Genomic DNA, 27984 nt, shown 5'->3' on the forward strand with positions numbered 1-27984 from the left:
GCTCCCCCTCAGCCCCGCGCCCCGCCCCCGGCGCGGGCAGAGCACCGCCCGCCCCGGCCCCGTCACACCGATCCCCCCATGGGTCCTCGGAACCGGCCCCGACACCGGCCCTGTCACCGACCCCCGGTACCGACCGCCGGCGCGGCCCCTCCGCCCCCCGAGAAGCGTTTTTGTCGTCCCGTTTCCCAGGCGCCTTTCCCATCACCCCCCGCGCCATGGCGGCGACCGCCTGCGTCCCGGCCCAAGATGGCGCCCGCGTGAGGGAGGGGGTGATGTGCGAGCTGCTGTTTTTAATGTGTTTAAGGGCCGCGGGTGCTCTGGGGCGCGAGGAGCGACAGCGCTGAGGGGCAGCGCTTAAAAAACAACCAGATCGTTCCTCTGCCGTCATTCTCATCGCAGCGGCCCGGCCGTGAGGCTACGGCCCCGCCCCGGGAGGTGCGCGGGGTGGCTGAGGGGGTGGCGGGACCATGGCGGAGGAAGGCGAGCGCTGCGACCCCGACCGCGACACGGCTCCTGTGGCGGAGGCTGCAGATGGGGCTGAGCCGGACGGCCAGGCCGGGGAAGACCCCGCGGAGAGCCCCGACGTCTACAGATACATTAAGGGAGACTTGTTCACCTCCGAGATTTATAAAGTAGAGATACAGAACTTGCCCAAATACATTGGGTTTAACGATGTGAAAAAGTTCCTTGCCAAGTACGGGCTCAACCCTCACAAGATAAAGCTCTTCGGGAAGCAGACGTTCGCCTTCGTGACGTTCAAGAGCGAGGAGGAGCGGGACAAGGCCATGCGGGTGCTGCACGGCGCGCTCTGGAAGAGCCGCCACCTCAGCGTGCGCCTGGCCAAGCCCAAGGCTGACCCCATCGCCAAGAAGAGGAAGCAAGAAGAGGATTCGGAGCAGGGAGAGGCGAAGCGTCCGGCTCCCTGCGGAGAGGAGCCTCTGAGCAAGCGGATCGCGGATGTGGTGACCCCGCTGTGGAACGTGCCCTACGAGGCGCAGCTGGCCCAGAAGAAGCAGGAGTGCGAGCAAGTGCTGCAGAAGCTGACAAAGTAATTCCTGTTTGTAACGTAATGTGTACAAGACTTGGCCTTATGATGGGATATAGCTAAATTCACACCAGTTGATACCTCTAAACTGAAGTGAGTTAGAGGTAGGTCAAAACTCGGATCCCCCGGCAAAGTAATTAATTACAAGATAATCTGCGATGCTACAGCTTAAAAGCTGTTCCATCTGACAAAACTTGCTATTGATGTTCTTGGTCACCTTCAAAAGATTGCTTAGTGAAGGGGAATTGGTTTGAAAGTCTGTTGTTCCATAAGCAGAAGGATGTTTGTGCCCGTAAAAGAAATGGTACTGTCACATGGTGTAAGAGACAATCAGTCTGCAGAGATGGCAAATTACTACGAGGATTTTCTCTTTTAAAATCCCCTCAAAATTTTATGCTTGGTCTTTGAAGATCAAAGTATCACTTCTGTCTCTTGCTGTCCACAAAACTGGCATTATGGTGCATGGGTACGTTGATAACTCCAGTACATAACCATAATGTAACCAGTACATTTAACCCTTACTTTTTCAGGTTACAGCTCTTAGGAAGTTGGAGGGGGTTGGCCCGTTAAAGAAATCTGGAAGAAACAGTCTTCCATGTGATAATCTGGTTCTTTTTTGTGCCCTACACAAAAAAGAAGTCTTGTGCAACTCTTGACCTCAATTTTTCTAAATGTGTGCTTTACATTTTTGTTTCTGATTTGGGCAGGGAAATAGGAAATAACAACAGAGCTTTATTACCCTGGTTGTTCCTGCAGAAGCAGAAGTTTAATAAATTATGTTGCCCAGTGGAGGGAGTGAAAGCATCACCCTTGCAGGTAACGTAACCTCAGGTAAAGTGTGGAACAGGGTTAATGAGCTGAGGGTTATGTTCATTATTTGGCCTTGAGAAGACAGTGGACAAACTGAGTATTCAACTTTGTCTTGTAATAAATGATCAGTTTTAGATGTTGTTGTATTTCATGTAAATACTGTGTGAAAATATTAACAGGAAGCAGGAAAATTGAGAACTGGATATTATAACTTTAAAATGAATATGCTGTCTTTGCAAGCCTGTGTTGTGAGCTAACATGTTCCTCAACAGAGGCAATATTTTGCTTTTTAAATGACAAGATTTACTAATACCTTTTCATTATTACTGTTAGTTCACACACATCAAAACCCATCAGTGTTGTCCGTATGAGCTAAATGTCCCCTGTCCATTTTCAAATGCGTTTAACCACGTGGGATTTTTTTCAGGAGAAACTTGGCATGTACAAATAAATGCTGTGTAAATATCTTACATAACTTTATTTTAAATCTAGACTGAATATCGCAACAAATGTGAGTTCTTGATTGGGATTGGTGTAAATCAAGAAGACAAAACTGTGGGTTGTCGTCTTGGCAAATATAAGGGTGGTACATGTGCTGTAGTGGAGCCATTTGATACTGTTCACATTCCTGCTATTGCCAAAAAAGTAGTAAAAGCTTTCCAAGACTACATAAGGTGAGCATAAGTAAAATGAGTTCTCTGTAAAGGTTTTGATATCTTAATCAAAAATATTTATAAATTTAATGAGTGTTTGTTCTGAGCTTTGAGATCTAAGATATAGCAGTCTCACATTTGAGTGATTGTTTCTGCCTTGTGCCTGCATCAAGGGGAGCTTTGCCCTTGCTCCTGCTCAGCTGCTCAGAGATAGCAGCTGAACACAGCTTCATTGCAAGCAAAGGGAGTGTAAGTCTGCACTAGAAAGTGTGTTACTCAGGAGCTTCTTCCTCTAACTGGAAAGAGGCACTCAGAAAAACACTTTGAAAGGAGGAATTAATTAACCAAGGTCCATTGTTTTCTTGGATGAGAAGAATCATCCTACAGAAAGGAATAAACCAAAAGTTGCACATTTAAGCAAGACTACTTTTTTAGAAAAAAGGATGCATTCTTTAAAAAGCAGTTAAATGCACAAAAATAGAAACCTCAGAAGAATCATGAAGGTGGAAGATTTGAACTTGCTGTGAAGCAGAGAAGCCAATGAAAGCATTATAAAGAGTTATGTCATTCTCTGAATGCAGTGAGAGCTGCCTCGTGCCTCTAATTTTGCACAGGTTAAAACGGGCAAGAGGATGGTGTGAAGGAGGGACAGGTTGTTTTGCTTGGGGAGACACTGTCCATCAGTCTTTCTTAGCTGGAGCTCATTCTTTGTTTGACACGTGAATGTACCCTCTTTTTGTACTCAGCATTTTGGCCATCACTCTGATTCCATAAACTTTAATGTTGCACACAAAGGGAATTCTGTGTAAGTAACCAGGCTCGTGCCCGTTGCAGGTCAGCTCCGTTCTCGGTGTACAGCCCCGAGACCTACGAAGGGCACTGGAAGCAGCTCACGGTCCGCACCAGCCGCCGCGGCCACGTCATGGCAATTGCTTACTTCAATCCTCAGGTATTGCACTTGATAGGCAATGGGCAGCCCAGGCTCAGCTTTAGGACTGCTTACATTTGATTGTGTGAATTGTGCATGCAAAACAGAAATAGAAGAATTACTTGGTGTGGTTTAACTTGCTTCACTGCTCTAATTCTATTTAGACTCACCTGATACATGGAAATGAACAATATTCTTATGTAAAGCATGCACTAAATCATATCTTGAAGTCACTAAAATGATTATTCTCCCTTCATTCATATGAAAACTTTAGAAATTGAGTAAAGAAGAGCTAGCTGACCTGAAAACTTCTCTGGCAAAATACTTCACAGAAGGGATGGGAAAGAGCAGTGGTGTTACTTCCCTGTACTTTGTAGAGGAAGGACAGAGGTGAGAGGGTTGACTTTGCTTTGGGGGATTTTGGTGGTGTCTGGATTTTTGGTGTTTGCAAATCTCACAGCATTGTTTGTCTGCTTCATAGAAGTAGTGGCAGTTGTTACTAATTTAAGTTACTCACCCTTGCCACCAGAGACTCCTGAAATTTCCCATTCTCTGGATAAAGGCAGCAAGAGTTTCAGTGGGTGAACCCACTGGCCATTGCTGGCTGTCAAGATATAGAAGTGTTTACTGCAGTAGATGAATGTTTGTGTTTATCAAGTAACTTCTGCCCCTCTTCCCTATTCATGTGAATTTTTCAATCTTCCCCATCCTCTTCATCTAGAGATGGTGGAGGTCCTTGCACACTGAGACATGAATGGCCAAGGAGAGTGTCCAAGAGCAGATGATAAATGGTACTGCTTAGGATGTAGCTCTACAGTCTTTAGGATGATTACAGCTTTGGTAAAGATTATAGCAAACGTGTTTTTCTTCTTTTTTGGTTTTGATTCCCTCTCTATTTTGTCTCCCCATTCCTCCCCTACCCTCAGGAAATCTCCCAATCTAGAAGACTTGCCTTTGGAGCATGTGGCTGGTGATAAGTACATATATGAAGAACTCCTTGGCCTAAAATTCAGAATTTCTCCTCATGCATTTTTTCAAGTAAGGATGATGTGAAGCTGCTCGTTTAACTGGATCTGTATGAATGCTCTGGAGCTTGACTAATGTTGTGGAACAAGATGTTACCTAGAAATTTAACCTTTTATATATTTGGTGTGATTAAATAGCAGTAAGTGTTATGTTTGGCTGTAAAAGCAGTGAATGACTCTAAGCTTGATGGGAGCACAGTGAAGACACATTTTTCTATTTACTATTTCATTATAATTTTCCTCCTGTTTCATGGCAGCCTTTTGCAACACTGAACATGAAATAATACAGTTCAAGAGTCTTGTATTACTAATCTTTGTTTGCTTTTCCAAAACCTATTTCTGCCCTTTCAACACTTTAAAATGTGTTTTTAATATATAATGATTTGTTTATTAGAAACAAGAAAACATGCTTTACTAAGACTCATTAAAACATATTTACTGTTTATGAAGAAGTAGCTCTATTGGAAACTTAATTTCCCAGGTGAACACACAAGCTGCAGAAGTGCTGTACACTGCCATTGGGGAGTGGGCACAGCTGAGCCAGGAGAGCACCGTGCTGGACATCTGCTGTGGGACAGGAACCATTGGCATTTCTTTAGCAAAGGTTGGCAGTTTCTCTTCCTGGATAGAAGTTACTTTTTACCCGTTTTTAACTGTGGCTAGAAGGGAATGTATGTGAAATGCAACAGATTATATCTTAATTTTTTGAATTAATTTGTAATTGAGCTGCCTGCAGCTGCTTTACCGCATCATTATGAAAGCTCAGCCTTATGTTGAGCAGCCTAGGTAGGATCAAAGTCACTGTTAATTGCTGATGCTATGAAAAATGGTTAAACTCACACATACAGACCACAGGGGAAACCTTTTCCTTTGATTCTACAGAGAGTGAAGAAGGTAATTGGAATTGAGCTCTGTCAGGAAGCTGTGCAGGACGCCAAAGCAAATGCCCAGATGAATGGTGAGTTAAGCTGGAATGCTGAAGCCTTTGTTTGTTAAGGAGTAGTTGCAGCCAGTTGTTCTTTACCTTATCTAAGCAGCCTGGAATTACATGTTGTTGATAATGATCTTGTCCCATTTAAACACTTAATCACTCTTGAAAACAAACACCTTGTTAGCCCATGAGATCAATTTTCCAGTGGAACAGCTTTTTTTTTTTTTTTTCAATTGAAAAGCAAAACATTTATTTCAGTGTAAAAGTGAGATGAAACCACAGCTACCCTCCTAAAGAAAACATGAACAGAGCTGGTGTTTGTGGGCTTTTGCTTTAGTCCAGGTAGTGGAAGATGCTCAGATTACTGTTTGAGTAGTCTGAAGTGAACAGTCATTGTTTAAATTACACTGATTCCAGGGTAGACTAAACAATTTGGAGTTTCTGAGGCATCACAACTTAATATCCAAGGTAAAAACTGAAAGCTGCTTTGACTAGACACGTACACTGATACCATCTTTTCTTTTTCTTACAGAACTGAATAATATTGAATTTTATTGTGGGAAGGCAGAAGATATTGTTCCTTCCCTGATGAATGTTTTAGCTCCTCAGAACCTGATCACCATTGTAGATCCACCGCGAGCAGGGCTGCGTAAGTTCACCAGGGTTTAAGTCTGTTCTCTTAATGGGTGTTGGTTGGGTGGGAAGCCAAAGAAAACACTACTGGGATAAATTAAGTGGAGCCTTCAGGTATAGCTTGGAGCAACACTGCAGCAGTTTTGTTCATGCTGAGTATAACCTGGCATTTTTCTGTGAGGCTCTTGCTGCACACAGAACCAGTAAACAGCTGTTGTGGTTTTGATCATCTAGATTCCAAAGTAATTCTTGCCCTGAGAAGAGCTGAACATCTGAAGAAGCTCATCTATGTCTCCTGCAATCCTAGAGCTGCAATGAATAACTTTGTGGAGTGAGTGTTTCTTGCACTAAGCTGACTTACTAAATGTGGAAATATGTTTTTTGAGGAGGTTGCTGGATTTTTATTTGCAAGCCGTGTTCCTTGAGGCTTCACCAGAAACAGCTGGGAGCTGCAGCAGCTGGCTTGGAATGGTATTGCCCAATACACAAGTCATAATAGAAATGTTGAGGGTAGTGAATAAGCCTATCAATCATGGAATTGAGGCTTGGGGAAGAAAAACCTCTGAGAAGAGCAGCAGGGATGAGCACTGTACTAACACACTAATTCATTTCTTCCTGCTCTGCTTTCCCTTCCCCATCAAGCCTGTGCCGGGCCCCTTCCAACAGGGTGAAAGGAGCCTCCTTCCGGCCCGTGAGAGCCATGGCTGTGGATCTGTTCCCTCAGACCAGGCACTGTGAGTTACTGATCTTCTTTGAGAGGGTGGAATACGCCAATGGCAGCTCTGCAGCAGCAGCTGCTGCCAGCGGGGTCCCAGCAGCAGCCTGCGGCACCCAGGGCACGGACGGCACCAGCCCAGCGGCCAGCGAGGGCAGCCAGGCAGCTGCTGCCACGGGAACTGCAGTCCAAGAGAGGGCTCACCCCAGCTCCTGAGAGACTTGGCAGAGACTGCTTTTGCTTTTTAACTGCATGGGTAACATCCCTTCTGTAACATCCAGGTAATAAATCGCTGCACAACAGAGTAATTGCAAGGCTTCCAACTTATTTCATCATCCTAATTTGAATTAAGTTTCATTATCATCTGTTCCCAGAAGGGTTTGTGTTGGAAGGGATCTTAATGATCATCTCATAACCAGCCCTTAGCCATGAACAGGGACACCTTCCACTCAACCAGGTTGCACAGAGCCCCATCCAACCTGGTCTTGAAGACTCCAGGGACAGGACCTTACACAGGATTAGCCCAAATCCTGCTTTTCCTGCCTAGATACATTCATGTATTTATATAGAGACACCCCCAATTCCCAGAGCAGGTGCAGGGACCTGGACCTACAGGGACCTGTACTGGGATCTTGCTAAGGGACCTGGACCTACCTGTCAGTACTGCATCATGCTCTGCCCCCTGTCAAAACTGTGCCATGTTTTTTTAGTATGCAAGTTAAGATTAACCCTTTCAAAAATAATTTACTTGCTAAATCTTTATTAGGAAGTAATAAACTCTGTCTAATAAAAATGCTACACTTTTCACAGTTGAAGTCAGTCTTACTCTCAGACTGTAGCATCACTGTAAGTTTCCTACAGCACACAGCTAAGGCTGAGATGACTTTGCTCAAGGCAGGCCCTCACCACTGAAAACGGCCAGAACTGAACTGTACCAACACCAGCACCTTACACTGCACTGCCAGTGCATCTGCTGGGGGTGAACACCAAGCTGGCTCAGTTCCACGAGCTGCTCTCCAGTCAGGACTCCTGCAGCCAGAGGCTCAGCAGCTGCCATGAATGGACTGTGATCCCCACTACAGAACAGACAGCAGCACAGCTGGAAGGAGTGACCACCTGCAATCTCAGCTTACTTCTAATACACATTTAATATGGCCTAACAACAAGAAAAGAATCCTACTACAGCCCATGGCTTTGCTGATACCACACCTTTGCACTGTTTGGTACCTGCACCCGACACGTACCAAAGCCAGCACTTCGGGTTGTAACATTTCCAGCCTTGCCACAGTTTAAGTAAAAATACAAATCCCAATTTAAAAAAAAAGGTAACTTATTTTCATTCTAAGTGTTTAACCATGTAAACATTCAATTCCTCCCTAAAAAAGTCATTCAGTATTTCCATAATCAACTAGGCTGCACTGATCTAACTTCTCTTTAAAAATACCTAGAGGACTGGAAGAATCAGAGCTCCTTTCTCTAGATATGCTTACACTATCATAATACTGATCACACTGGCACATTTTATAATATCAAACTTTATTGCTCGAAACTAATTGTCTGAAAAATACACATGTAGTACTCAAAGACCGAACACAGAGGATTACATGATTGTGCAGAAAAAAAAGCAAGCAGAGGCTCAGTGAAAATGAGGCTTTATAGTTGTACCAATTCAGCACTGGCACCAAGCAACTGCACCCAACACAACTCAAAACAGCAACCATGGTTACCTGCTGGGGCAATAAGGATAAACTTTGTTTTGTTTCCCATGTTCTCAGATACACATTGAAATACTGTCACTGATAATTTTATTTGGTTAATAACAGCATGGCTTCTTGCACGTCACATTTCTTTCTTCCCACAAAGTTAGGAGGCTATCACTTCCTGAATTTCACTCCAGAACCAAAGTACAGTTTAGTGAATTAGTAAGATAATCATGATGCTTTTAAATACTTGGACGTTACAAATATTATTTGTATAAAGCCTAACAGCATCACAGGAGAATGGAAGTTTACGTACAACAGTTAAGTTTATGCATAATAGTCTTTCCAAAGTTCTGAGTACCCAACTAATTCAGTTTTGTCTAATAAATATGTTCAGAAAAGCTGATGCCTGGTGTTTCAGTAGGTAGCATCTGACTAGTCACAGTAAGTTTTCCGTCAGTACCATGAAGATTTGAATGCACACGAATTTCATCCTTAAAGTCAATATACCACACTTTTGTCGAGAAGCACATAATATGCAAAGCAAAATCTGTCTAATCCCCAAAGGATGGAACAGTTCTTAAAAATACACTCCATCCCTAGAAAAATACCCATCTTCCCCTGGTTACAGAAGGGATAAATAACAAGTATCAGTGACAAAAGCAGCAGTTTTATGCATTCATACAATCAGATCTAAACCTTTACAGCCGATTACCTAGAAAACACACAAGAGTTACAAGACAAGTTTAGGATACATCTTGAATCACACTGTAAGTGTTCATGCAGAAGCTGAAGTTAATGCAATGGTCTATCCTCTATCACAGCAGCTCGTGCTCATGTGCAAATGCAAGACTGTTACACTCCAAACAATAGTAAACATTAAAACACAAGAATACTCCACAATGACACAAACAGCAGTTACGTTGTTTGTTCCAGCAGTTATTGCGCTATTTTCTGGACATCTCTCCAGTTAAAGGCTGCAGCAAGGTCTAATACCATCTTTTTATGTTTGTTTTTCTTTAGAATGCATAATATACGTTCTAGGCTTTGGTTCACAATGAAATCTCTGGATGTTTTAATTAAGGGCAATGGTCACCTTGTGATTCTGATAGTGGCAGACTGAGGTAATACAGCAATCCTCTTAAAATTAATGAAAACAAATTGGTAAGTGAGGCATCTATGGATATTCTGCAGGTGACCTGCAAATGCATTGACATTCTGATTTCAGAAAAATAAAAAGATCTACAAGGGTGATTTGTCTTTTACAGTGCCATCCAAGTACAGATTTTTCTGCTGAAAACACAAGCTGAAATAAAAGCTATCTAAGAGTAATACATTTAGGCATAGAAGATAAAAGCCCTGTCTTTATGAAAACAGAAAAGTCCCAATAAAAACAATGGAAAGAGACAAACAGCAATCACTGCTTGTCACTACTGCACCAATATTATATACCCTTCAAAAGATGGAGATTTATTAAAGCTATACAAAAAAAAAAGCAGAGGCAGTGTTTTTTTGTGGTTTTTTTTTCTTTTTTTTTTTAAGACAGGCCACTTCTTTAAATAATAGTTTATATATTGTCTTCCAACTACCCGTATCCTGTTGTATCAGGATTACAACTCATGGAACTAAAAAACTAAATATAATAATAAAAAAATGGGTTGATTATATTTGCAGAGACCTCCAAGTGTATCATTTAAACTCAGAAACAGGTAAGACTCCGTGACTCGTCCTGTTTAACCTCTAACATTACATGCAACACATTAGAGAACATTAGCTTGAAATATAAATTAAAATCCACATATTTCCAAAGTAATGTGTGATGTTAATAGGAGGTCTTACAATACTGATGCCAACATTTTTCAAATCCAGTAGGCACTAAATTCAATATACTGCAGCACTCTCTATGTAACATGGTAAATTAAAAAACAACCACACCAAAATCAGATTAAAAACAAAACAAAAAAAAACCCCTCAAGCCCCCAGATCCCTGTCAATATAAGTACCAGGAGCTGCAGCAGGTACAGAGAACTGACCTTTCATTCCCAACAGGAGCAGAGGAGTGTAAAAATGGAGCAGTGCAGCTCCTGGATAAGTGACTGCAGCCCTGCCACCAGCTTGGCTCTTGCTCTATTCTTGAAGAGCAAACCAAAACTGGCTGCAGGAGAAGATTCCTGCAGCCCCCCAGTGACCCCCGTGTGAAGAACGAAAGCCACGAAGCAGTGCTTCCACACAGCCACACTATTTCTTTTGTGCTTGGCTTGGTAAAGCCTCAGATGACACAGTGAGTACTGCCTGTTTGCCAGGATTGTATTTCAGAGTAGTTGCATATTTGTGATTTTCTGAGTATAACCGGTTATGGTCTCATTCTACTTATTACTCTATGTCATATTCCAAATCTACATTCTAATTTTCATTGCAGAAGTTACATACTTTCTTTAAAAACTAAAAATGTAATTAAAAAAGTAAAAACAAAAACTTCTTAAAAAAATCTAAATTGCTGCAGTCGGACTTAAGGGTTGTGTTGATTTTTTTTTTCTGAAGTCTTTGCTTTTATGGTGCAAATTAATTAAGACTTAACTGATCAAGTCAGATGCAATCTGACACCAAACAAATGAGAAATTGTTTTATTGCTGGGAAAAGGGAGTGGAAAGTCATTGGCAAAATATCTTCAGACTTTCAACCATCATCAGCTGCATTTTGGCTCCAAGCTTTGAAAACAGCCTTTCAAATTACAGTTTTTATTTTAATCATAGATGTGGGGCCATATTTTCCCTGTTCAACTGATCTGTAAACTAACACAGGCTCTTTTCATTTAAAATAAACCTCAGTAATTTTGAATCTCCAACCTGTTACTCTTAACACTACCAGGTATTCTTGTTCTTTTCAAGTAATAACAAAATCTGCATCCTCTAATCTCAAATAACTAAGCCTGGCAGGAGACAAGAAACAAGACAAAAAGAAACAGCTTTACTGGCCTAATCCTATGGCATTAGAAACATTGCTCATCACTTTCCTGTATTTGTCACCAAAGTGTCTTATCAGTGCATATTATTATGTGCTGAAATGCAACACAACTTTTCACAAAAATAGTTTTAGGCATGTTCATACAAGAAGATGTACATATACTTCTTTTATATATACATATATATGAATGTGTATATATATAATATCAGCTTCAACCTGTACATAGATATTCTGATTTTCATACTTAAAATACATCCATTTCAAACAACATGGATGGCTTTCCAGGAGAAAGTGCTTGATTGGTTTTATCCTGTGTGAACATGCCTGTCCTCTGTGCATTTGCCCCAGTAGAGATCTTTATGATCAATTCTTTAAACGTACATATCTCAGAGGTATTAAACAAGGAAAAAAAAAAAACCAAGAAAAAGAAACTAGGAAAAAGTAATATTGCCCTGATGATGCAAAACGAACAATGCATAACTGAAGCAGCTTGGATTTTAAAAGTTATCTTGCATTCTGCAGCAAACAATTTTTAAATAATTGTTGAAAATCTAGTTCCTCCATTTGTGTTATTGCTCCCCACTTGCACGTTTTCTCATTAAACATCAACAGTACAGAGAGGTTCACTACCAGGTTGAGCTGATTCCACTATTGTCATCTTGGGTTTCTTTCGGGTTTCCTCCTAAAAAACACAAAACAGCCCCCGCCACACAGTCATCAATAAAATCACAAGACAGTTAAAATTCTGAACCATTTCAGCCAAACATGTCAGTTGTTGCAAGAGGCTAACTCAGGCTAATGTCAAAAATAAACATACAGAAGTAGGTACAATCAAGTTAAGAGCCAGTTTAAAAGACAGCATGGCAATCTCCCCAGAAGCAGACCCTCTGTCAAAATCTGAAGAGCTCTCTTTACTGAAAACTGTGTCAAATAAGCAAAAAAACCCTGATCGTTGGTACATGTGACCCATGACATTCATGCAGTTTGGAAATACATGAGAATATATACTCACTCTTTCCTGGGCCAGTTTCTTCATTTCTTCCTGTAACTTGTTCAGGATATGCAGATTTGGCTTGTTCTTTTTGGCATACTGCTGAAGTTCTATCACACTTCTATCAGAGGTTTCCTATTCAACAGAATCATGAGCAACAACTGATCAACTTCTTTTATGGAAAAAAGTTAATGTACGTGGAGCAAAGCTTAGTCTGTTGTGTTTCTGTAGTTTAGTCTGTAATTAGTTTACTTCCTGAAGTAGGAACATCTACTTCCATGAGTTAGTTAAACAGGTTCTTGAATTTTGACATGGGAGATGCAAGATTAACACAATTACTGTCAATGAAATCCAGGCCCCTTGAAGTTTTGTTGTAAATTAATTTTCAAATCCAGGAAAATCCAGAAGCAAAACTCCAGTCACAGGGTAGGTTACACTCAAACAAAGGCCTGCTCACCTGTTTAACCAGCTTGCTATTCTCTCTGCCGTACATTCGCAAGAGAGAGCCCCAATTTTTCACATGTGGATGCAGTAGCTGAAGGATTTTCTGAGAAGCCAATTGCTTCCCTACTCTTTTATTTTTGCCTGTAACAATAACGATGGAAGTGTGTCAATACCAGCACATTATGTGATGATAGCCACAAATATTCACTTGAGTTAGTCAAAACTGATACCAGAGAAGAGCATGACAAGCACACAACAGGCTCAGTGGCTGAAGAAGCACCCTCAGAACGGACACAAAGGAGAACAGGAAGAGAAAATTCACACATCGATTATTGTACTTACACCAGCCTCGCACTGTGTGCTTGCCACAAGTCATGACATATTCACTCTTCTGATTTTTCCCAGGAATCACTTCAAACTTTATGGATGTATCACCCATTCCGTGGTTTCTTAAGCACAAACACAATCAAGATCACATACTAAGTAAAACTACAAACAGGTGAAGTGGTTGCAGTTATCATCTTGGACAGTCATTGCAATGAAATTAGGTCTATTAATAATAAATGACAATACATTAATTAACAAAGATTTTTTTACATCAGTAACTCGAGTCAAAAGAAAAAGCAACCCCGTACGAGAGAAAACAAAATACATTTGTCCAGCAACTACATCCTGATCTCCAAAGAGGCACAAACAGCAAATGTGAGTTCAAGAGGACTCAGCATTAACCAGGTCGTTCCCCACGGGTCTCACAGGCCCAGGGAGCTGAGCAGCTCAGGCAGGGTCTCTGAGCACCAGCAGCAGTGCTCCTGAGCCAGCCCCTCAGAGCACACACGGGTCCCAGGCTGCAGCCTCACCTTTTAAGGCACTCATGGAGAATCTGATATGGAGACAGGAGCCCAGCTTTACTGGTGAGTTCATATACCCGTGAGTCCTCAATACTGATATGGTTAAAATACTGCAAAGGAATTGAAAAGGGTTATGGTGCTTTGTGCAAGTAAAACCCTAATACTGTCCTTAACCCTAATTTCTCCTTTGCTACATTAAACCAATTCTGTTGCTCTGTGCTTAGTAGTTTAAAAAGTGGTTTTAAATCTATAATGGTTTAAAAGCAACATCACTAAAACTGTCCCAGCTAATCAAACATTTGCAGAGAGAAATTTCTAACTCCAATCTTACATTATTCAATATGTACATAAAAATTACAATCTTATGAATTCTTTATCATAATTTCTCCCTCAGGACAAGGTTATTTTAGCAAATTATGAAACTCTATTTACCAAAATGCTGTGGTTTACTAAAAGAGAACAGAACAGCTATTGGCATAGATGGTATTTTATTCTAAAAGAATGGAAAAAATTGTCTGCACATCTTTAATGACCATTTCAGTAGTGCAGGGCATACAATACAGCTCTAAGTTAAAGCAAGGGTACAAACAACTCCTGTATATTACTTCATTTTAGGAAACATTCCTCTCATGCTGATCACTGATTTTTCCTTTACTCCTTACTGATGGTATTGCTGATCAATGAACTATTTAATTCTCCTAGTACCTGAGAAAATAGCACAACTCTCCTCTTAAAGAATTTTTTCCTTTGATTTTCTCAAATGTCACTGCCCAAACTATGGAATTTCACTGTGTGGTAATAAAAACATCTCAGAAGCCTGAGCACTTTTACTTCTTACATGGTGTCCTAAGATGATCACACAAAACCAAACAGCACCTAGGTCTGAACATTTCCTGGCAGCAACCAGAGAATTCTGGAAGGCAGGGCAGAACAGGCAGCCTGGTGCCTTGGAACACCTCAGGTGTTCAGTAAGTGACCTGTTGGTCAATAAAGAACCAGCTCTCTGCATCAGAGTGAATTTTCTGATCTATTCCCATAGAAAAAGTAGTATTTTCTTTGCCCCAAGTCTTGCTCTAAATGGAGGATTTTACACTTCCATTTGACTGAGAAAATAATCTTACTAATTTTCAGTATCATTTCTGATATTAAATATGCAATGTTTCAAAAACTCAAATGACTCCAGCCAGGAAGCAAGAGCTCAGTACCTCAAGTTCTTGACTGTCTTTGGGCTTCTCCTCAGAGGTCTGTTTAACAAAGTCAGGAATAAGGATTTCCAGTGTAGCTCGAGCTGCAGAAAGTGATTAAACATCTTGATTAGGTTTATTTTAAACAGAAACATCTCATCTAAAATTGTCAGGCATTTTCTTCTGGTAAGAAATTTATTCAGTTATGCTTTTCAAGGGAAAAAAAGTTCTACTAGTTCAGCTTGATAACTAATTAAAATAAGAAACTACTTTTTAAAAGTGCCTACGAAAGGAAAAATATTCTAGTCTCATTTTAGAAGTGACATAGAGCCTTTAACACCAAAAATAAAAGAGTTATTATCACCCCCTAGTTCTTACAGCCAAACCCCAGTACTGAATCACTATGGCACCTGGAACTCCAGAATAGTACAAAAAGCAAACAGAAACAATTCAGCAGTTGGTACTGAGAAAGAAAAATAAGTTACCAGCTTTATTCTTGGCAAGTTTTTTGCTGCTGGCAGTTCCTGCCCCATAGGTTACTCCATCAATAATCACTGAGGCTCCAAAAGGTTCACTTGGGTTCTCTGGAAATGGAGGAGCAAAGTCAAGAAAGCTTTCTGGTACTCCTGACATAAATGAAATATCACCACTACAAAGACTTGTTTTCTTAATTTCAGCTTCAAGAGGGATGAAAATGGTGTATTCTTCATGAAGACTGAAAAACTGTTTAACTGACAGAGTTTTCCATTAACAGACTTAACCACCATATACTCCACTCTTCCAACTCTTACAGATTTTAAGAGACCACTGGTAATCTGCCAAAACTCAAATATTAATTCCAAATATTGTGCATCATGGTGTGAATACAAGAGCTACACACTCTGATATAGAAATTTCAGTTGTATTATACACTGCGTATACAGGAATAGCATAATTCTCAATAATTATAAGGTACCCTCAAAAGAACCCCAAACAAACAGAAAAAAAAAAGAATTAATGGAACATACATTATACCACTTAGGGGAAAAAAAACCAATATTAACCTAATTCCAGTTCTATTTTTCAAATACACAACATTTTTGGATTATTGATTAAGCACACAGACCAGGATAGAGTTGTTTAAGGAAACAGACTTACCACATTCAAAGAAATTGTAAACAGGGCGAACCTTTAGGACTCGTTGCATATATTCATGCAAGATGCAAACTTCAGACTTCCCATTGGGATTAATGACAAACTCTGCAAAAAAGACAGGAAGAAGGGAAGAATCTCATTAGTTCCAGTCTTTGAAAGATAATTTCTGTGACAAACAAATCAATACTGAGCAACACTCAGCAGTACTCCTCACGAGCTGGAGGTAGTCATTACTTACCAAGACTGTAGCCTTAAATAATGTTGTTTAGAAATTAGTCTTTTCAATAGGAAGTATATTTTGACAATATTTTTCCTTTCCTATGTAACATACAATGGGTCAAAGAATACAAAATATTGGATCAGGAATTAGGGGGACTTATTACAGGATTTATTTTCAGCCAAGCTCAGAGCTGCAATTAGCCTTCAAGGCAGCCTGAAGTGCAGCTGGAGCAGCTCACCTTTCTTTATAGGTGCATCCTGCACAGACAGGGTGATGAGTTTCTGGTTGGCCGGCAGGATGGGCCGCTCGGACTCCGCCTGCTTCCGCTTCATCTCGCGGTTGAACTGGCGTCGCTCGGCCCACGTCCGGAACTTCTTTACAGTCACTTGTTCAAAGTCAAAACGCTTCTCCAGATAGCGTCTAAAATCTTCCAGATCTGGGAAACACAACCAAGTTACTCTCTCTGCTTCACCACTGAACAAGCATTAAGGTCTCTATACCCACTGTTTTAAACGAGCTGTAATTATTTTCTTAGACTTGGAGTAAAAGGTTAAAGATGTTGTTTTGGACTAACAAGTAATCTGAAGTTCTCCTATTGTATTAATTTAGATTGAATGCAAAATGTTAGTGCAAACCAGAAAACAAAATAAAATAAACCACCATTTTATTCTGTCACTTGGTGATTTTACTAATCCCTAACCAGCATTAACACCCAACACAATGTGCAAGAAAACAGCAGTAACTGGTCTGCTTGAACACCTGATCACCTTCCCTCTACCTGAAGCAAGGTACACAGTGAGTACAGTAGTTGTGCTTTCAGCCTCAGCTCCCTGAAGCCAAACCCAACTGCTGCTGCCTACCTACTATGTAATGTACCATGAAACACTGTACAGTGATGTTCCATGAACTCCATGGGTATGTGCAGCCTCTGTGCAGAATTTAACACATTAAATTCACATACAGAGCACTAAAAGATTGCCCCCTTTCAGTACAGCTGCTTCTCCTTTATAGGACAGTCTGCAAATATAATCAGCAAAAATGAAGAGTAGCATCCACAGATGTAAACAAACAAAAGCAAGCTGCTGGCATTGTTTCCTTCCACAAGGAATTCCAAATGCAAGTCACACTTTTATCATTCAGTATCTTTTTCAGTAATTCAGAACAGATCCTATTTAAAGAGAGGTGGACAGGTGAACGTCATGTAGAAAATTAAGTGCTTACTGGCTTGAATTTTGCAGCTAAATATTGATTATTTGGGGTTTTTTTTTACATCCTTTGGCACGGTTTTTGAACTGGACATGACACAGGTAATGACAAGGACAAGTTTTATGTCTGAGCACTACAAAGACAAATGGCAGCCTATGACCTACACCCATACTCTGAGCAGCAGAAATTTCCAGGGATGGGATTCTTAGGTATGCAGATGTGGTAAGATTCAATAACTAACACATGAGCTTCCTCTTCAAGTTCCTCTCCATTGGGTGGTGACTTTGGCATGATGTCTTTAGACAACTTTTTGTGTAGAGGCTACCAGATTTGTATAAATAAAATAATGGAGCATCACACCCCTCTGTATGAGAGCAATTATATTTGCATGACTTAAGTCTGCTAGACTTGTGCAAATACAGAAATACAGTTCAACTACTTCATTTATCTTAAGAGATCATCCTGAAAGTAAACAGAACTCAGCCAATACAGAGAGTGCATAGAAAAGCCCTCCTTGAGGAAGTCACATGAACATACTTGACAACAGCAAATGAATACACTGACATAACTGATTCTTGTATTGAGATGAAGTCTACAGGACTAAACTACCAAAATCTTCACTTTTTTGTAAAAGCTTTCCATGTGGACTTTCAGGGCTTCAGGAAAGATTCTAATTCAGTAGCCAAGTCTGGAATAAAATCTCCCAAATGCCATTACCCCAACTCAAGTCAAGAAAAGACTCTACTTCCCGTACATACCTACAGATTCATCTTTACACACTTCAACTTTGGCCTTAACTTGTCCCAAAGCTCCTTGTGCTGCATCTCCCCCAGAAGGGTCTTTGTCATCTAAAGGCCCAGAATCAGCAGCAGTGGAATCTGGTTCTTCTGTTTGGCAGTCCAGTTCTGAGGATTTATCTAGATGCTTTACAGGTGATACTTCCCCATTTGGGGTTATGTCATTGTTTTGTTCCCTTTCCTCATTTTCCTTCATTTTTTTGTAATGAAAGCAAGGAATGCTACTAAGGGGAGGATCATGTTTCTGCAAATATAAATAATACAGAAGGTTTCAATATCTCAAGGTTAAAAAAGCAAAACTCAAACCCAAAAGATGCAAGCAAGATGGAAGCCATTTGTATTCAGTCTAAGCTCAAGCTTAGTAAAATCATTCTCCTCAAGAGCTGAGCAGGGCCACTCCTGGGGGACCTTCACACTGTGTGACACTGACAATCCTGCTGGTTTAGCTCCAGACTACAATCTGTTCAGCTACATGCAAATACTCCATGCTTTCATAAAATCCATTGAGCTTTACTGAGGCATAGGCCCATGGCATTAAATCCAATTTCTGCAGATTCCTTGGGTGCAAGAATGTCATATCCTTACTTCTGCAAATGTGGACCATAAGCTACAGCTCAGATTAATTTATAGCTACAAATAAATGATCCCTAGATATAAGTCATGGTGCAATAAACCCCCAATCTTGCAGCCATACTAGAAAAGTGAAGGCACCAAACAAGATAATCTCATTCACTTTAACTGCCCAAACAGTAAAACAAAGCACCTAAGAAAAACCACACCAGATTTCAGACAAAAAAAATTTACTTTTCAAGGATCTTAGTTCAAACACTGGAAACAAGCCTGCCAAAGCAGAAAAATATTCAACTGCTTACAGGAACATAACTAATTTTTTAATTGCAGTAAAGTATTTTAAAAATTGACAGCTCTCACCCTTATGCTTCCTGTTCCCAAAAAATAAGGTCTAGACCAGGTAACAACTCTAGATTCTCTGTGCAGATATACAGGAATGCCTGAATTATGGAATGTCATGATCCATCCATCTGGCAAAGGTTCTGTAGGAGGGCGGCCACGACCTTTAAAGCAAATAATGGCTTTAAACTTGGATAGACTGCTTAGAAGAACAGAAATAAAATCCAGGCTTTTATTTATTGCTTTTTCTGTCCCAGAGAATAAAATGGCACTGAACAAGATTAAAACAACATCTCTGTGCAAAACATTATTAATAACAAGGTATATATCTCTAACCCAGAATAAATCCCACAAAATTAGAGATTCCATGATGTTCTCAACTAAAGGCAATAGGAGCAATAATTTTTATACAGACTGATTTGTTTGTTACATCACTGAATTCTCTTTTCTTTAGTCTTTTTATACTTATCACAAGCACCACTGGAAAGTATTTACTGGAAAAGTCATACTTGCTTCAGAAACAACTTCATTTCCCATTAAAAAATTTTCATTTGACACTCAGGAATAAATTTGCATCGAAATACCACCAGATTCACAGACCCAAACAGCCAGCAAAGGGCTCATCACTAAGCCAAGGTCTCATGTCTCTCTAAATAACAAATCAGACTATTCATCTTTGCTGGAAGTTTCCCAGCAATCCTCTGTTACTACACAATTTTGAAGCAATTTTTTTTTTTTTTAAATTTCAGAATACAGTGAAGCTGTAAAATACTCCTCTAGTACATATTTAAGTTTTAATTCTAATTCCGAATATTTTCCATTACATTCTTCTGGATGGGTTTTTGTTCTCAGCTTTTCTTTATTAGTAGTTTCTAACACAATGAAATTGGATACATGTAAGCCACAGACTTTTCTAGTTATTATATTTAACCTAGATTGCATTCATAGAGACCTCAAATGGGGCAATTTCAACAGCAGAAGTTATGTAACTGAAGCAGGAAAAAGGCCAGAATGTCCAGACAAAAGCCCTAGATCATCCTTCTTCACCTCATTATTTTACACAAATCCACACACTAAAATATATTCTTGTTACATACAACAGATCAAAAGCAAAAGTGAAATTCACTGTTTAAGAACGTGAAAAATCATATTCCACAATAAGAAGCCTCCCAACAATAAAATTCTCCAACACATTAATGATTTCACACAAACTGCTGTCTCACACTCTGCTTGTTCTTTTGCTCTACAGACAGGAGCCATGAACAGGGCCTACAGTTATTAAATGCACATTAACTTACTCTTCAGTACAGTTTTGATTTTGGTCATCATGGGCTGCACGCTTGTCTCTCCATCAGACTGGTGATCACTTTCACCACCGTATTTCTCATTATCTAGTCTCCTTGTTTTGGGTGCTCGAAGACCCTCCTCCAGCAGAGCATCCACATCATTATCAAAGTCATCCTGAAAGAGACTTCATCAGACACTATCCTTCTGGGCCTACCAACCTCCCTTTTCCCTTGCAAAGAGAAAGCAGACATTTTTTTATATGCACTTCCGCACAGAGAGAAACTAGAAATTTCCAATGATTCCAGTAAAGAGACTGAAAAATAAGAAAATAAGTTTATGATGGTAAAATGAACTGCAATTGTGTGAGAAGACTTTAAAAGGCTGATTTTACAGAAAACTACAGAAGCTGCAACACAACTCAGAAGTTTGACTAAAACAGCACAGAGTTTCTCAGCCAAAGGTCTGTCTCTAAAAATTCTGTGGTTTTGACTCATGTACTGCACACTTTTAGAAGAGATTATTTCTTTGAATATTTTTTTCTAGCCACTTGGAAACCTCTTACCCAGCAAAGATCTCTGGATTTACTTACCTCATAGGAGAAATTCAAGGTTTCTTCATCCACTTTATCTCTTTGAACGATTGCTTTAGATGTGAACCCTCCTCCTTCTTCATCTATTTCCATCAAATTGTCGGTAAAGTCTTCTAGCTCATCCAGAACTGCAAATTCCACTCTCTTTTCCTGATCAATATCATTTTCATCATCCTTCTTGTCATCACTTTCACCCCCTATCCCTGCAGCTTTACCATTACTACCACCAAAAGGACAAACATGCAAATCCCCATTGACATTATTAATACCAAACTCTGTATCTGCCTTATAATCCTGCTCAACTCCAGTGTACAGAACTTTCCTATCTTTGCTTTTGCAGCTTTCTGTAAAGCTAACACTAATCTTCACATCCTTCAGTAACTTAAGATCTGGGGTGAACTTTCGAACTGACGGCGCGTGGCGAGCGGTTCTGGGGCTTTGGTCACTACTGTTGGGGTCTACGATAAGACGACTTTTGTAGCAGGCAGATCCCTTTGTGAGCAGCTGTGTTCTGCAGAGACTGTTCGTGTCCCCAGCAGGGGTCTCTGACTGTCCATCACCACCAGAGCCAACGTCCATTACCTCTGCGTCACTGGACGTTTGCAGGGGAGGTGGTGGAGGCTGTTCGTTGGGCGGCAGAGGTGGCCGACAAGTGTGATTCTCCACATTCATTTCTCTCGCAGGTTCTTTAGGGAGGGGTGGTACATTTTCATAGTTCTCCATTTTTAAAACTACTGTTTTAAAAAAAACAATGCTTTAAGAAATGTTTATCCCTATTTTCCTAACATGCGTAAGTCCATCAGGATTGGTTTATCATGTCCTATTCAATATGCAACACTGATGATTCAGTTAAGCTGACTACATTGTTCTTTTCATTAATGTAGACAGCTTTCAGAATCACTGTCTCAATTATTGGAAATCACAATGCATTCAGCTTAAATAGCTGAAGACTAAGAGTGCATCTTCACTGGACAAGCTGGTCTCCTTTTCTTCTTTCAACCTACAAGAGGAAACAAACAAACAAACAAAAAAAAAGGGTTACGGGAAAAAAATGGAAATAGTATCCCAAGCAGAAAGAAAACTTGTCACTACTTCTAGCATAAATTTCAAGTAGAAGAGTGACACTTTTACAGTGAGAAAAGCAGGGTACCCAGATACCATCTTGAATGAATGAGGCCAAAACTAGAGTGGTTTTATTGCTCAAGCTGTACACCAGCACAAGAATTTACTAACACAGATACCTTTATGATTAGTTGACTACCTCTGCTTTGTTAGCAGGCAGGGCATTAAGCATGACATACTAAAAACTGCATTTTGGGGAAATTCTCCCATAATCTGAAACAAGCTGATATTTAAGCCATACTTACCCACACAGCAGAAAGGATAATTAGCTTACAGTTTAAGACAATCTGCAAAACCAACAAGATTTTAAAGACTATGGTCATGGCTTTTCAAAATTTAAGTTATCGCCTACTTCTGAAATCTCACAATCTACTAAAATACCACAGAAAATTACTCTCTAGATAACCAGATATTAGACATTTGATCTTGTATTTTGCACTATTGTAGAACTATTTATTCATTATGTCCAAGGAATTCAGGTTCAGATACACAGCATTAAAGTTCAAATTAATTTTGGAAGGTATTTAGAAGTTAGAATGTTTTAGGGAATTTAACCTGGAGAAAGTATTCAACTCCTCCAGGAAATTTTACAGGGCATGGGGAGTGTTTAAGGCTTATTTTTCACATTAGTGGTTCCTTCAATTATACTTTTGTCATCTCTTCAGGACCATAAGCACCTGGGGAAAAGAAGGATCATTTCTTACCTGCTTATTTTGGTTTCTCCAAGTCTCTCCATGCCAGCCCAAACTAGGCTTAAATCTTCCTACAAGCTAGAAATGAAGCACTGCCACTCTGCCCCAAGCAGTCAGCTGGATGAATCTGCTCTGCTCAAAGTACTCCCAGCTAGCAGAGAAAATCTCCCCAAGTATTTTGGAAAGACAAGCTCCAAGATCTCTCATGTTGCTGTGTAACATTGAAGGCAACAGGGCAGAAGGTCTGGGTTGTCATGAGGGACTTAGAGAAACCAAGGGCAATTAGGGTAATTCTCTCATGTATCCCTATGCCAGCCCAGGCAGAACAAACCAACAGCAATATCCAAACACCAACTGGGGCAAGGCACAAAGCTGGCAATTGAAAGTTGTAATGGGATCAATTAAAATTCAGCAATATGCAGAAGTTACCTACCTGGAAGCTGGAAGAAAGCATAATATAGAGCAAACTCTAATATGGCAACAAAGCAAGTTTTGCTGGGGCAGCAGAGGAATTCATATTTTGTGGTGTCTTTTTGATGTTTGTAGGGTTTTTTAAATCTACTCAAAATTGTGACACATCCAACACACTGAGTTTGACATGCATTATAAAATTACAATTAGTAAGACAATCAAGTCTGTCTATCTAATTCCATTCTATCCTACAAGGTGACCTCAATACAATGACCATACGGAAAAAACCTGGTAAGAACTCTAAAATAATCTCATCTTCTCTGATACTAACACATTAATTCTCAGATTGGTAAATGGTTCATTTAGTAGTAAGACAATCAAGTCTATCTATCTAATTCCATTCTATCCTACAAGGTGACCTCAATACAATGACCAATTCCTTCATCTCTCAACAGGTTCTGGAATGTATAATGTAGAGCACATCCCCAGAGATGAATTTGTCTATAGATTTCCTCCTCTTCAGATTAAAAAAGTAAAAAGTAAAGTGAATGACAAATTATTAAATTTTTCACAGTAAATCATTAGTGTCTTAATTCTGAACAAAAGAATCAAAAGTCACAGCATGAGCTCAGTAACTCCTGGAAACTAAATGCCTAAGTCATCTCATTTTTCCATCTTAAAGAGTCTTCTAAAGACCCTTGAAAAAAGTAAGCCAAATTCCCACAGAAATGGAATACTGAAGTCAGCATTCTAGAATTTGAAAGAGCAAAGCCTTCCCTTGTGTTCAAGGAGCTCCCTGGTCCAACAAGAAAGGCTAAGACATGATTGTGAATGCCACTTCCAGACCCCTGACACGTGTCCTGCTCCTAGAGCTCCCTGGTCCAACAAGAAAGACTTATTTTTGACAAGGCTAAGACAAGATTGTGAATGCCACTTCCAGACCCCTGACACGTGTCCTGCTCCTATGCTAAAGAGTTTTAATAACACCAATGTCAAAACATAACCTTCACCTGCCCAGCTTGGGTAATTCACTGATACAACACCTCTGCTCTTTGCAGGAAAGATGTCTGGGTATTCTATTCAAGCCCTGGTAACAATCACATTCTTGTTGTCTTCCCTTTCTTGCTGGCTGTGAAACGATGAATAGCTGAACAATGAACAGCCAGGGATTGTCTGCTCCTCAGCACACACTGCCTCAGGAAAAGGGTTCAAATGAGCTTTTTCCATTTCTAGCCATGATTCTGCCACATCCCTAGGGTAAGATAACAGCCTGGTACTGATGCCAAAAAGATTTTTGCTTTTTATACGTTTTTCATGTATTTGCAGCTCTCTAGACTACTATAATATATAGAGTCTTAATTAACTCTGGTACTTTTCCTACCCTTTCCCTTAGATTTTAGAACAATAAGCTGACCTTCTAAACACATTCCTGGAATATTGTTTAGTCTTATTCTAAGTAGGGGACCTACAGTAAGACATAATAAGTGGACAGAGAACCCTTGGGCCAACTCCAAGGGGCTGGTCCAGGCATGGGTTACAGGAGCAGCTGAATCTCCTGGATGCACCTGTTATATCCTAATTAATTAACCCTGTAATAGTAGAAATCTGGTGCCAGGTGTGCCCATCATGACCAGACACCTGAAAGCCTCCGAAGAAAGGTCTGTTTGTTACTATTCTAACACTAAAAAACAAGGGTTTTTCTCTCTTTTGATGACAGGTAACAGTAGCTGTACAGTTCCAGTGGGCTACAATACCTGCCTATAAGCCACAAAAAGCAAGGCAGAAGCAGTGGAACACAGGTCCAATTCCCATCTACTTCCCTGCCAGCTGACATTACAGTATGTCCTTTCTATCAGGGGCTGGGAAAAAAATCCCCAACAAAACAAAGCAACAAAGCCACTGAGCTACCAGGTATTTGAAAAGACAGAAGGGAGAAAAGGCAAAAGGAGGAGTTAGATGAGCTGGTAGGTTACAAACAGCCAAATGGGCTTCAGACAAGGGAACATAACAGCCACACACAAAAAGGCTCAGCATACCAAGTTAACATAAGTCACTTTCCTACTGTCATCCTTCACTGAATTGTCCTGAAATAACATTTTATTCTCCAAGGCTCCACCAAGCTCCATTAGCAGTTTCCATAAGGATTCCTTCCAAAGAGACAGAGCACCATTGGCAGCTGCACCAGGCAGTACAAACACTGACAACGTCAGTGCACAGCTCCTGTTCTGCAGATCACCAGCACATGGAATTTCCACAATTTTAACTGCTTACTCTTATTTTAGCTAATCATTTTAAAAAAGCTTCATGCCACAAAGTAAACTAAACAATGCAGATATGGGTGGGGGCGTACAAATGTAATATAGCAAACCACACATGCCTCAAAGAAAGCAGAGTAATCTTAGTCTGCTTGTCTTACAGATGTCCTTTAAGTGCAGAAAGGAAAAAACCAAAACTACTTTGTTTAGTAAGTGCCACTGCCCATTCCCACAATCAGACAGGAAAGGGACAGGAGAGAAATACACAGAGAAAAGGGTATCCTTTTTCAAGGCAGAAAAAAAACAGTATCTTAAAATGTGGACATTTCAGCATTGCCCAAACTCAAAAGAAAAATTCCTTTCAGTTACAGCAGGTCAGCAGTCTAGAAATGAATTTAATAAAGAACACAATTTCTTTGCAAATACATGTAGCTGCAGCAAGGAACAGCATACCACAGATTCTCTCTTCAAAAAGTCACTTTTGAATAGAAACTGTGTCAGAGACTGCTAACTTCACATTCAGCAGAGCCCAAAAGGAAGAGTGGCTCAGAGCAAACTGTCCTCATTTGCTAACCAAATACAAAGTCCTCTGCCAAATGGCAACTCAGGGGCTGATCCATTAACCCATGTCAAATAATTCCCCACTCACAGTCATCTACCTTCTTTTCATTATAGCTAGTGTATCTTTTCAACACATACAACTCTAGAAATAAGTGAATCCTATTTATTACCACTGCTAAAACCCAAAACAAAACCTGAAGAAACTGGATTTTCTTTAAACCAGAACAGAAAGTACCAAAAGAAAATATCCTTTAAGATAATACTACATGTAAGAACTCAGCTCTTCTCATTATCAGCTTTAGTGTAGAAAGATTCTGAACAAAACAACCACTTTGTGTAAGTCAGTCACCAAGTCAGCACCAAGGCACTTATTTTGTGTAAGCAAGACACCAAGAAAATGCAGCCAGAGCCCAACAACAATTATCAGTGGCAAACAGAGACACGGCTCAAGAAATTCTCTAGTTCTTATCACTTTATTCCATTTCAGTGTGAACAGAGTACATAATTTTGGAAAGCTATCCTCAGAAATGGCAAAACAACAGTTGCTTTTAGAGCTTGAGCAGTTTTCTGGCAGGGTTTAGATGGCTTGATTAATTATGTAAGACAAGAAACTGATTTTTAAAAGGCAAAAATCAGAGCCTAGGAAAGAGAAAATATATTCTTCCTTTCTTATCATATGTAAGCTTCTTACTTGAAAAGAAAAAGAAGAGACATAAGGAACCAAAATCCCTTCTCTTTCTCTAAAATAGCGAAACAATCCTGATAATCAAAAAGAGCTGTCTAGTGACTCAACTTCTCATCCAGAATTAAGAATAAGAGCCCCCGAGTTTAATTACCCAAACAGAACAACCTCTCAAATCACAAAACAACAATACAAGATCTAATTCCAAGACCTCTAACTCGCAACCTAACGGAAACAAGAAACTGAACGTGTTCACCCAATTCCAGTTTATGGTCGAGCAATGCCTGGGTATTCAGGTCTCAGCGGGCAAACAAACTTTGCAGACAAACCCGAAGCCTAAGAAAAGGAGGTACAAAAGGAACTGTTTCCAACCCAAAAAAAAAAGAAAGGTGAAGAAAGCTGGGAGAATTAACCTTTCAGAGGCTGAAGGAGATAATTTGCTATTAATAGAAGAACACATTAAGAAGAATCCTGAGAGTTACAGAGACATCACGTTACCTTTAATGTACCAGAACTAAAACAGTGCCCGCACACGCGTTGGTGCCTTTTCTTCCCGACTCTGCTGCGCACCGAGACGCGCTCCGGGCCGCGGGCCGAGGGCTGCGTGCGGCCGAACCGCCGGGCCCGCCTTGGCCGGGCACACCCGGGCCGAGGCACAGCCGCAGCCGGTACCCCCAGCACCCCGGAGCAGGAGGGGCCGAGGGCACACGCATGGCGTTTCCTTCCCGAACACAATCCCGAACGCAATCCCAGGGAGGTGGCTGGGGGTAGGCGGGAAACGAAAAAAAAAAAAAAACCAGTCCCCCAAAACACAAAACAACCAAAGAAAAATCCTGAACAAAACAAAACGCCGGCTCTGAACAGAGGCCGCTCAGGCCGGGCGCAGGGGAAGCGCCGCACGGCAATACCGGCCGGGCAGGGCGGCGCCTTCCCGCGCTGGGATGTCGGTGCTCGGGGAGAGGCTCCCCTGGGCTCCGCGCCCGGGGGCCGCTCCGGGCAGGCGGCAAGAGCGCGGCGGGCCCGCCGGCGCTGCGGCCTGTGGGGCGGAGGGATTGGTGCCCGCGCAGGCCCGCCCTGCCCGCCACCCCGCGGGGCCCGCACCCACCTGGGCCATCCCCGGCGGCCCCGCCGCTCCAGTGCCGGGGCTGCGGGTGAGAGTGAGGGCGAGTCCGGCCGCCTCACGATCGCCGTCCCGCACTCCGCGCTGCCGCCATCTTTAAACGCCTGCGCTGGGCCCCTCCGCTGCCC

General features: G+C 40.9%; 2 protein-coding genes across 6 annotated transcripts; one reads left to right on the top strand and one right to left on the bottom strand.

The window, feature by feature from the left end:
• Window positions 1-60: 60 nt before the first annotated feature.
• On the top strand, window positions 61-8129 carry TRMT2A (tRNA methyltransferase 2 homolog A). The gene is made up of 11 exons (XM_041410333.1): window positions 61-1048; window positions 1753-1861; window positions 2348-2529; window positions 3343-3457; window positions 3711-3826; window positions 4363-4474; window positions 4943-5065; window positions 5344-5419; window positions 5925-6041; window positions 6260-6356; window positions 6668-8129. The coding sequence occupies exons 1-11, from the start codon at window positions 468-470 to the stop codon at window positions 6954-6956; spliced, it is 1917 nt and encodes a 638-aa protein (XP_041266267.1). The 5' UTR covers window positions 61-467; the 3' UTR covers window positions 6957-8129.
• Window positions 4999-27978, bottom strand: DGCR8 (DGCR8 microprocessor complex subunit). 5 transcript variants are annotated; one of them, XM_041410330.1, is made up of 15 exons: window positions 27842-27978; window positions 21014-22013; window positions 20436-20598; window positions 19159-19301; window positions 18190-18472; window positions 16464-16661; window positions 16009-16110; window positions 15357-15455; window positions 14893-14975; window positions 13697-13797; window positions 13182-13288; window positions 12853-12980; window positions 12417-12530; window positions 12035-12086; window positions 4999-5120 (listed from the first exon to the last, which is right to left on the bottom strand). In XM_041410330.1, the coding sequence occupies exons 2-15, from the start codon at window positions 21734-21736 to the stop codon at window positions 5101-5103; spliced, it is 2316 nt and encodes a 771-aa protein (XP_041266264.1). In that variant the 5' UTR covers window positions 21737-22013; window positions 27842-27978; the 3' UTR covers window positions 4999-5100. The 5 variants fall into 5 exon arrangements, with proteins under 5 accessions (XP_041266264.1, XP_041266265.1, XP_041266261.1 ...); XM_041410331.1 differs by having other exon boundaries at window positions 5086-5114; XM_041410327.1 differs by lacking the exon at window positions 4999-5120 and having other exon boundaries at window positions 8263-12086.
• Between the last annotated feature and the right edge of the window lie 6 nt (window positions 27979-27984).

This window comes from Onychostruthus taczanowskii, unplaced genomic scaffold (genome assembly GCF_017590055.1).
Source record: "Onychostruthus taczanowskii isolate IOZ18803 unplaced genomic scaffold, ASM1759005v1 scaffold32, whole genome shotgun sequence".
Classification (NCBI taxonomy): Eukaryota; Metazoa; Chordata; class Aves; order Passeriformes; family Passeridae; genus Onychostruthus; species Onychostruthus taczanowskii.